Genomic DNA, 11,710 nt, shown 5'->3' with positions numbered 1-11,710 from the left:
ATATATATATATATATATATATATATATATATATATATATATATATATATATATAAACTTTTGAACCATATGCATTTTCCGACTCAGCTCGACGAGTATAGTCGAAATATAGCAAAATTTTTCAAAAGTTCCGTCATGAGGACTAATGCAATAGTTAGATTTCTATGAAATCTACTAAAAAGGAAAGATGTTTAAGATTAGATTCTTGATTTTAAACATTTAAAATTATGGATATTTTTTTTTAATTCTAAATAAGGTAAAATTGAAGAATGGACGTTCAATGTAGGGTAACTAAATATATTGTTATTTCCATTAGTTGATACTTATATACTCCAAGTCAGTTATTTAAAATGTTTTTTATTGCACACATCATACGTGAAGATTAAATAATAAGAACGTTATGTAATAGAAAGAGGGTTAATTTATCGTCGATGCTTTGACTTCAGTACTCATAATATAACATTTAATTATTTTAATTAATTGAAATTGATTGAAGGATTCTAGTGCCTTATTTTAGAGACTGTTCCGATTGATAATTTATGTTTCTTAAAGCTTGTTCTTGAATACGAACAAGAAAAATATTTTTTACTGTAAATCAACAAGGAAATTCTTAGAAAACTAATTTTTTCTAAAAATGAAGAATTCTGCACATATTTCTCATTTATCTATGGAATTAGTCACATACAAAATGAGAAAAATATAAAAATTTTGACAAATGAAATTTTTTTTTTAAAACTCAGTAAGTTGCTCTATCATATATGTTAAAATCAACTGTAAAATACATAACGATGTCAAATCATCTTTTGATTTTATAATGTGTTATTAAATATTTAACTATAATAGAGTACAATTTATACTTATTCAATACCATACACTCAAAAAAAAAAATTCTCTTGATTTAAATAGAAAAATAGTGGAAATAAAAAATTTCTCTTCGCACAAGTAAATTTTACTTGATTCATTAATTTTTTGGCTTGACTTGAGACAGTGAAATTTTTCAAAATGAATTTCTTGCTTTGGAAATTTTTCTCTTAAACCAAGATAATTTTTTTTTTCAATGTATTTATTTGCATACAACACACTAACACAAGGAAAGTCTCTGATTGAAAAATATAAATCCTACTCTAATAAACACTTTGAAAAAATAAGTGAAACAGTTTTATAAGACTAAATTCAATCTTTCAGATATATTAATCTGTAAACACACACACACATACAATCGCGTTCATTAATTTGAGTCGGTTTCAATGTTTAGGGATTTATTGCCAACCCTAAATTTTAATTTTTGAAGTTCTATATTAAAATTTATATTATGTAATCAAATACAATAATAATTCTGAAAAAGAACGTACGACTAACTAATACGAAAGCTTTATTAGATTAAATATTTATACTTTATATATTTTTAAATTAAATCTTACAAAACGAAAGTTCAAACATAATTATTAAATGATTATTTCTTCTATAACGACAATCATTACTTAATTTTTTTTTTTTCATTTATAATTTATATTACTAGACTTAACACGCTCGCTTCGCTCGCCTTCATTCTTTTAAAAATCCCGCTACTATCTCAGTCGACAAATCAACAACCGAATAAAATAGTCACAGAAGTGACGTAAAACGATACGACATCCGGCCATCAACTTTTTAGAAGAGGATGTACAATTAAATCTAAGTTTTGAAAAAATCAGAACTTTTTAATTTAAAAATAAAAAAAAAAATAGCAAATTGATAGTCAAAATTACGTGAAACCTCATTATATGTAGGTAAATATATTTAAAATTACATCTATATAACATGGTTACACTTCAAATAATTTATTTCATGAAACGGCTGATTTCACGAATTTCAAAGTTTAGAAATAGCTGATTTTACGAATTTTCAAGTCTTATACAAAAAAAATTTTGGTTCATGATGAATTTCCGGATGAACTTTAGATTGTGAAACAAATATGAATTTTATGATGAATTTCATTGAGAATTTCAGATGAAGTTCATGCCGAACTTGAAACAAACTATATTTAAAACTTATGATTTTTAACTAGTAAAAAAAAAATAATAAGAGTCAATGGTCGTAAAATATCTTTTTCAATTCACATTAACTTAACAGTTTTAAAAAATCGAAATTTGACAGCTATTATTGAATAAATTTGTAAGTGCAAATTTAAACGAGATGTAAATCATTATTTTGAAATTGAAAGAAATCGTATTAATTATTAATCGTATTATGAAATTAAAATGAATTTAAAAGAAATCGTACGTAAAATATAATTTTTTTGATCTTTAAAATAATATTCGTAATCAATCATATTGGAATTTTTAGTTTTACTTACACAGACTCAACATTTATGATTCTATAACTTCTATTTGGATTAATTTTTTGGAGAGAGAGAAATTCATGATGAATTTCGAAATATTATTTTGCACATTGTGTTTTTTTACTCAAATTTTAGAGTTTAAAATTATCTAAATTTAGGGTTAGCAATAAATCTCTAAACATAGAAACCGACTCAAATTAATGAACACAATTGTATATTACATCTTATACATAATATATATCGCACATATCATTTTTTATTGTACTTTTATATTATTATACATTCAAGTTTCATACTATAAAAATGTGTTAAATGTGTTCTAAAAACTTTATAGAAGTCCATGCATTACACATGAGTTAACTGAAGTGTTATATCGAAGATTTCAAAACTTCAAATAAATAAAACAAATAACTCACCATACTATCGAAAAATATAATTCGAATTTTTTAACGTTATTAAATTAATAAATGTATCAATTAAAAATAAAAACAGAAAAATATCAAGACGATAAATTTTTATAACTTGGACAAATTAAAAAAAAATTGAAATATTAGGATAATAAATATTAAGGGCTAAAATGAGTTAAAAGAATTAATTGATACTATCTCATCGTTTTGAATTAACATAGGCAACGCTTGAACCTCTAAATGTTTTTTTTTTTCTCAACTATTCTATAATTTACACCATTGTATTTCAAGTATTAATGAATTTTTTTAAAATTATTTACATTAGTTATTTACAATTTATAATTTAAAATCGTAAAAATGAAAAAAAAAAATGCCTGAATTGCCTAAAGACTTGTCTTTACCAAACAAATTTCTATGACTCTAACTCTAATTATTTAATTGTTAATAGTATGAATATTGATCCTTTAATTATTTTAGTGCAACAATTCAAACTGTGCTGAAACAAACAAATTTAATCAAGGGTATAATTACTCTTGAAGTGAATTTCCAAAGCTTGCATCAATAATTTTTTGCAATTTATCAACTTTGTCACTTTTACTTTCCTCGCTGTGAATATTTATCGAAGATTCTAAATTATCTACCCTTTCGTCTATTATCAAATTATCTTCATAGTCATCTGACCTATTTTCCGACTCTGTCTTACCGTCAATTAGCGTTTGTTCATTTTCAGCTCTTGTTAATTTTAATTGTTTTTCTGTATTAATACTGCTAGTTTCATTTATTTCTTCTTTACTTTGACTATCTTCATTTTGTTCTCTGGCAGTAGAAACATAAGTTTGATTGGAATAACTTGTCTCTTGATCTTTTTTGTCGGATGCACTGATTGACTTATTGGGATTCTCGGTGGTACAACAGTCTGGATCTTCTTGTTGCTGAATGCTGTTTTCTCTTTCTTCTCCTTTATTTACAGAATATTCATCATTCGTCGCATCGTTATTTTTGAAACTATTATCTTTCTCTTTATATTCAGATTCAATTTTTTCAGATTTGTTTTCACTGTTACTTATATCATGTTCAGAAGATTGATTTGTTTCATTTAGATTTCCATTTATTTGACGATCGTTACAGTCATTGCGATCAACATTAATATCTAGCTCTTTACCTTCAAAATGTGACTCTTCGGCTGTATAATTTCCTTCTTCCGCATTAGCAGTTTTTTCGTCAAGATTGACATTCCTTTCATCGGCAATCGAACTTGGTTCATTAGCTACAACATTTTGTTCATCATAATCGACCTGTTTTGTGTTTAATTTTTCATTATGATGATTTTGAGACAACATTTTTTTGATAATACCTTCAGAGTCACCTTCATTTACATCTTTAGATTGATTTTCATCGATACTGTCTTTAGATTGATCCTTATTGATATTATCTTTCGCTAAACGTTTATTACTAATATCTTCAGACGAATAATCACCAATTTTTGTCTCTGGAGTAGAAGCGTCTGCTTCAACGGTGTCATTAATTTTGTAATCAATTGTTTTAATATTTATTCCAATGCTATTATCATCATTTTCAGATGTTATTGGACTGAAATCAGGAGTATTTTCGATAATATTTTTTGAAGCTTCAGAAACAGATGTATCAACTTTGTCTTCATTTGATATTTGATCATTTCCATTACTTTCTGATCCACCAACTTTTTCCAAAACAACTCCTAATTCTTTCGAGTGTCTTAACTCATGTTTCATACCCTCGACTCGATTTTCATAATCCGTGCTACAAACGTTACAAGTATATGGTCGACTACTTTCAGAATCGCTATCAGTATTAGAGATCAGGTCCTCATTTTTTTTCACTTTTTTAGGTTTCGAAGTTTCAATAGTTGACAAAGGTGGACTTGAATTTTTTGAACGATTCCGGAGACGTGTTAGTCGCAATTGTTTATGACGTTCCTCGAATCGAGATTTTTGAACAATTTCACTTTTAGTTTGTGAAATTTCACGTTTTTTCTTTTGCAATACTTTTAAACGACTTTTTGTTGTTTTAGCACGATTATTAATATCTGAGATAGCTTCAGTGCTATCCGAACGACTCTTTCGGTTATTTTTTTTTGATAGTTCATTATTTTTAACTTCTTTTTTAGTTGCAACTTTTACCAACTTTGAAGGTTTATCTTTTGTTGAAATATCTTTTGTTTTTGATTGGGAATTCCGTAAACTTTTTCTTGCTTTTTGTCCGTTCGTACTGCAATCAGACATGTCATTCATTTGCTCGCTATCATCAGTTCTATCTATCAAACTTTTAATCTTACTACTCGTAGAATTGGAGAATATATCTTCAAGAAAAACACTGCATAGCTTAGTATTGGTATTCGATTTTTGTTGGATTTTTCGTTTTTTCGTTACTGGTATATCATTTGGATCGGTTTTAGACCAACAATTTTTACAAACTTTACTACCCGAGTGATGATAACGATACATATCAACATTAGCTTTAATTATGTCATGACATTCATCGCATTCGCGACTATTTTCATTTGATTTTGATTTGACAAATGAAGCTAACTTTTTAGATTTTGTCTTTGTTGCACTAGATTTGTTTTCAGTATTCAATGTTTCTTCTAAACTTCTTAAAGATTTTGATGATGTTGTTTTACGTTTTATAACGTTGGTTTTTATCTGCAAATTAAAAAATAAATCATTGATTTTCATAGCGGAAAGTTAAAAATGTTTAAAATTGAAAATTTTTTTATTATTAATTTATGTGCTCCAAAGAAAAATTTTATGTTTAACCTTTTGTAAATCTGATAAAGAATTATCGTCTTCATTGGTTTCTGGATGATTTTTGAAGTGTTCATAAATGCGTTTGAGATCATAAAGTACATCCATATTATATCGACAATCCAAACAGATTGAAAAATTAGTCATCTCATCCGTGATAAACTAAAAATAATAATCTTAGGTGTTATTTATAAAAACACTGCAATTAAAATAAATTAATTTAAGTAATGTTATCAGGCATTTCAATCTCCGGACAAAATATCCCCGATAAAATAACACAATAGTTCAAAATATCTGTTAATAAGTAAGTTTCAATTTAAATATATTATTATCAGTTGAAATAATTAGAAATCATTATATTGTTCATAAAATTATGAGAAAATGGTGCACACATAATTCATGAGAAAAGCGCATAGTACGATAACAAGTTTATGACCGTGAATAATGATCTTGAAACCGTGAATTTAAATATTGCCATGTTGGAAATACAGAGTTCCAATTTATTTTTTCGAGTTATGGAGGAGAAATATATACCAAAATGACTTATAGAACTTAATTGATTATTTTGACTTATAGAGGGTTGAAATTTCGAGTAGAGTAATGAAGGTTTTGGGGGCCTCAAGTAGAGGGAAAAAATTTTGTTACATCGTATCTTTAAAATAATTTTTTTTTTATTTAAAATATATTTTATTTTAGGGTTTCTTTGAATTTTGTTTCAAAGAATAAAACTTAAGAAATATTAAATGAGAAAAATGCATTAAGTATCTCGTCCGGTCTCTTTAAATTTTCCCGAACTTAGCCTGTGTCGAATACGTTAAGAGATAAAAAAATCCTCAGTACACAAATAAAAGGGAGTTTTATTGCCTTAAATAGTGTCACTGACTAGGCCTGGAAAAGTTTTTAAAATAATTTTTAAATAAAATAAAGTTAAAACCATCTAAAAAAAAACTAAAACTCCAAAAATAAAATAAAGATTAGATAATAAATAAATTTTAAATATAAATAGTTAATAATTATAAATATAAGATAAATGATTTAGTTTAAAAAAAGAAGAGTGTGTATGGGTGTGTTGTTGTGTGCATGTAAATGTGCTTACATGTACACCAATACATAGATGTACAAATAGCCTATAAGTTAGAGAGAGAAGGATAGCGTGCCCTCTGTACCTGAAGAGGGGAGTTCAAGCGAACATCTTTGGAAAACCCGGAAGAGAGGGTATAATCCGGGGAAACTAGACCACTAATTGGGTACTGTTTTCCCCCAAATAGTAATTTTTGAAACACCCGAGTTTCGAGGTCCAGAGATCCTCGCATGAACTCACTCTCGTCATCCTGACTTTCTCCTGTGCGGATCAAGTCTAGTTAGTGGATAGATAGTTTAAATTTTGAAGCCTCCTTCTTAGCCTCTCGTTAGGATGCACCCTCGTGCGGGAGTCTCGCTAAAGATTCCAGTCGAGGAATCGTTAGTAAAAGATCTCCAGGTTTGCGAATCGTCTAAATCTAAGTTAGTGGCCGATGTTTTTCCCACGTAAACAAAGATGTGCAATTTAAACAGTAAAAGTAAAAGTTAACAAATTAAATGTTAAATAAAATAAAATAATATTATACTGTGTGTGTGCGTGCGTGTGTGTGTATGTGTGTATGTGTGTATGTGTGTAAACTTAATTTTTGTCAACATACGTTATTAAAATCAAAATCTAAAAATTACAATTATATAAAAAAAATCAACAAAAGACAATCGCACCGTTTTCCTACATCCTTCTGGGTTCCCGGTCTAGTGGTTGGAAAATACCAGGACCAAAATAAATTTTAGTAAATTATGTCCAAAATCTTGGACGTAACAATTTTTTTTTCGAATTTTGAAGATTTTCGATTTATTAAGGTTCGACTTAAAGAGGTTCTCTATGTATTGAAAATTAAAACTAATCTCGTTAGTATATCAATTTTGCAGTAAGCTATCTGGTAAGTCCAGTTAATTAATTTCAATTAATTTTATCGGTATCAAAGAGTTTATTCAAAGCTTTTTTATATCCAATATTTTTATTATAAAAATTTTGATTTGAAATTTTTGTACTTAAACAAGTTATTAGCTATGTACTTTTTTTTTTGAAAAAGAGTATTCAAAAACTAAAAATTTTTTAAATAAAATCTTGCTAAAACTTCAACCCGACTCAAGTATTGAAAGTTAATAACATATTGATATATATGTTAATATCGATCGAACATACAGCAAATATACATAATTTTTCATAGACCTACTCCGTGTACAAAACTTAATCAATTTGTAATGATCTAATCAACTAGAATGATCGTGTAATTGCAATTTTCGGCTGCAACAAACCTGTATCTCCAGTTCTTGAGACAATTCTCATGTTACTAATTAAGAAACTAATTACTGATTTAATATTTACAGACTTTGATACTATTGCTATAATAGCTATAATATACTGTAGAATGAACATGGCAATAATTGGCCCTCTATATGTTGATCGTAATCTTAAGATTAGATCTAAAATATTCCTGCATCCGCAATCATTGATATCAAACACTTGATGCAATTTTATTAGCATCATTATAAGAAACTCAACAATGACGAGCTCAAGTAGAATAAATTATCAAGATTTCACTCTGACTTCAGTTATGGATTATTAAATGACCTTGTTATTATCTGATGCTGTTGGGTATTTGTATAGATAAATTAATAAACATAAAGACTTGTACTTACGTCTTCATTAAATATAGAATGTAATTTTTTCTTTGAATTTTTTATCGTATTATTATCATCATTGTCATCATCATAATCATCATCATCATCATTATTATCATCATCAAGTGAAAAAATTAAGCCTTTTGGACCAACTTCCATACATAAATTACAAACTCCACGCCTTTTTGGAGTTCTTCTAGCTAAGCTCCGTGATGTTTTATATTTATCAACAAATTTAGAACACTGATCTATTTCATATGCACATTTATGGCATATCTTAGTAGATTGAATGGTCCCTTTTTTTATCTAGAAAATAAAAATTATACTTATATGACTTTCATTTTAGATAATTCATTTTTTAAAATGAAACAAAATAATATTGAGGTCTGTACACAGAAAAAAGGTTCACTCAAGCCAAGAAACTATTTTTTTTCTTAATTATTTTCTTGAGCGAAAAAAAATTTTTTTTGACACAAGAAATTTCACTTATTTTCCAACAAAATTAATTCTCTTGCTTTAAGAAATACGTATCTTGATCCAAGAAAATTTATTTAAGCCAAGAAAATCTTCTTGTTTTGAGAAAATTCAGCCTCTTGCTCCAAAAAATTTAGGTCTTGATAGAAGTAAATTTTCTGGTCTTGAGCAAATTTTTCTCTTGCTCCAAAAAATTAAATATCTCAATAGAAGTAAATATTCATTATTAATATTTTTATTGATTTACATGTCAAATGGGAAGATCAAATAATATTGAATCATTTTTTTCCATTTAATATGTATAATTGCACGCTAAAATAATATAAAATGGGTATCAAATATTCAAGAGAAAAATTTTCTTAAGGTGAAAACATTTTTTTTTCAGCTAAAGTAGGTGGCGATGCTTCCCTAAAGTATCTAAAAATCTTGATCAAATATAAAAATTTATTGTATCAAGTATTTATAATAATTTGAATTAAGAAAAAATTACTTCCATCAAGAATGGAATTTCAAGAAAAATTTTTATTTCGGCCAACACAACTTCGGTCTTCCTTCAGGTACCCAAAAATTTTCTTGAACCAAGAATTTTGTTCTCCAGTCAAGAAATTTTTCTTTCTGTGATTCATTCTAGAATTATTATTTTTCATTTTTAATTGAGTTGTTTTTTTAACAAAAAAACCGACTTTACAATAATCAAATTCTCCTACTCTTTTTTTTTTTTTTTTTTTTTTTTTTTTCAATTTAAACAAAAAAAAATTCTCTAAAACAGTAAAATTCAATCTTATTTGCAATTACTTATATGATTACGGTAAAAATAAAATGTACATTCCAAAAATTAATTCTTAAATTTCATATAATTTCGTAAAATAGATGAGAGTTTGATAAAATTGGCAATAATACGGTACTTAGAAAAATAATTTATATTTAGTGTCATGACCTATATATCTATATACCTATCTATATCCATGGACATAAATAAAAACCAGATACGGTTATACATAAACCTACGGGTACATACACAAATTTTAATGCATGCCTATTTACATATTTATTTACTTAATGGAATAAGAAAATTACAGTCGATATTGCTTAACAAATATTATTCTCAAACGAATATAACCTCCCAGTTTTGAAACATACAGATACACAACAAGAACTATTAAAAGACGGGGAAAAATAAAAGGAAATAATTATATTTAAAATTTTTAAAAACAATTTATATTACCCTTATCGATAAGCATTTTTCAATATTCTCGCGATAATTTTTACCCTCAACATAAATATCAAGAAAAATTCCTTCATCACTTGCACAAATTAAACATTGACGCGACATTTTGTTTCAATTTATATTAAATCAATATAAATGTTTCAGTAAATGTATATTACTAATTTATTAAACACAAATTTAAAACTATTTAAATGAAATTCAAGTGTACAAATGACTAATTACGATAAACACATAAACAAACTAAGAGAAAATATACAATCCGACAAATTGGCGGCAACGTTTATGCACAACATGGCGAAGTTTATTATTTCCAAATAAATAACCTGTTGGCATGCATTATATCATAAGAACTGTGATAGAGTCGCTAGGTTGGCTACAATTCAGCTGGCTTATTTAAGACGGCAGAGTGTTCAACTTGCGGGAATTAGAAAATAAAAACTAGTGGCGGGAGAATTTAAACCAAAACTACAATTAAAAAGAAAAATACATTTAAGTTAAATGAATTTCACATTTAATAATTTGTAGAGCTCTCTTAAGTTGGCGGGAGAAAATGAATTTTTTTAACTTTTTTTTTTGTTAATTCGTTTGTTCGTCCTTTGTTCGTGATTTTTTGATCAAATTTATTGTTTGTTCGTTGTTCTTTTTTTTTTTAAATAATTTCAAAATTTTAACTTGAACCTGGCTCTTGATATAATGATATTTGCCTTTTTTTTTTTTTTTTTTATCAATCCTAACTTAATATTGTTTGTTCGATCAAAAAAAAACATTTGTTCGATCGTATTTTTTTTATAATTAATTTTTTACCGTAGCTACATCCGCACACCTGACTTTCAAAAAAAATCTCACTGGGCATGCGCGAACTTTTAATCAATTGCGCGGTCTGTTTAAATCTTATTTTGTATAGCAATAACAACTGTAATTGCTATAAATAAAAACAGTAATAATAATAATGTTACTACCACATTTTTTCATTATAACAGCGATACTTAAAGTAACTTTTTGACGCGACATGTAGGTTAGCCTTTTATTACTCTTAATAAATTTTGAAACAGCTCGATGAAATTAGCCCCACTTAAAATTTTTTTCGATTTTTAATTTTTATTTGTTTGTCCGTCTTTTTGTTCATGATAGTTCGAAAATAAAAATTGATTGTTCGTTATTTATTTATTTATAAATAATTAAATAAATTTTCATCCTCAAGTTGGCCCCTTTAATCAGATATCGTTACTTTTATCTCTTTAATTGATTAATTTCTATTCATTATCGTTTATTCGTTTACTATTGATGATTGTTCGATCATGAAAACAAATCAATTGCTAATCATTCTATGATTTTAATTATAATACAGTGAACGCTATTAAAAGTTACCCAGGTTGTCTTTCTTGCTTTTGCAGTCGACGCTCTCTGTACTTGACAATCCTTTCTCCAACTACGATTTTTTATCCAACCAATCAAAAAAATATATAGTGGCGAGTAAATTTAAATACAACTTCGGGTATATTCAAACTTCAAAAGTTACAAAATACTTTACAAATACATGATTATTTGGTAATAACTTACAAAAAATATCGAATATCATTTTCTTTATTTATTATCATTATTATTATTGAAATTCTTATATTAACTTGAATAAAAAGAATTTAATATATTAAAAATACTGTAAGGTTTTCTCTTACACAACATAAAATCACATTCAAATGATTAAGTATTTTTAAAATTATAAAGAATAACTACAGTAACGTTAAATCCAAGATAAATTTCTAATTATAACATACATTTTCTAAGTTTGTAA

The 11,710-nt window shown here is 26.7% G+C and overlaps 1 protein-coding gene across 1 annotated transcript; it reads right to left on the bottom strand.

The window, feature by feature from the left end:
* Positions 1–281: 281 nt before the first annotated feature.
* LOC141525224 (uncharacterized) lies at positions 282–10,226 on the bottom strand. Its single transcript, XM_074239615.1, has 4 exons — positions 9,916–10,226; positions 8,235–8,522; positions 5,523–5,672; positions 282–5,408 (listed from the first exon to the last, which is right to left on the bottom strand). Exons 1-4 carry the CDS (start codon positions 10,021–10,023, stop codon positions 3,255–3,257), a joined length of 2,700 nt encoding a protein of 899 aa, XP_074095716.1. The 5' UTR covers positions 10,024–10,226; the 3' UTR covers positions 282–3,254.
* Positions 10,227–11,710: the final 1,484 nt, after the last annotated feature.

The sequence above is a fragment of the Cotesia typhae genome, unplaced genomic scaffold (assembly GCF_013202065.1).
Source record: "Cotesia typhae breed Kobodo isofemale line unplaced genomic scaffold, CoteBio_Ctyphae contig_26, whole genome shotgun sequence".
Taxonomy (NCBI): Eukaryota; Metazoa; Arthropoda; class Insecta; order Hymenoptera; family Braconidae; genus Cotesia; species Cotesia typhae.
The sequence above is the reverse complement of the archived record's forward strand: the minus strand, read 5'-3'. Positions and strand labels throughout refer to the sequence as shown.

Excerpts from the sequence above, each read along its gene's own strand:
- LOC141525224 (XM_074239615.1), bottom strand. The coding sequence starts at position 10,023 with ATGTCGCGTCAATGTTTAATTTGTGCAAGTGATGAAGGAATTTTTCTT. Across the intron at positions 8,523-9,915 it reads AAAAATGCTTATCGATAAGG|ATAAAAAAAGGGACCATTCA; the intron begins GTAATATAAATT and ends TTTATTTTCTAG. Across the intron at positions 5,673-8,234 it reads ATTCTATATTTAATGAAGAC|TTTATCACGGATGAGATGAC; the intron begins GTAAGTACAAGT and ends TATTATTTTTAG.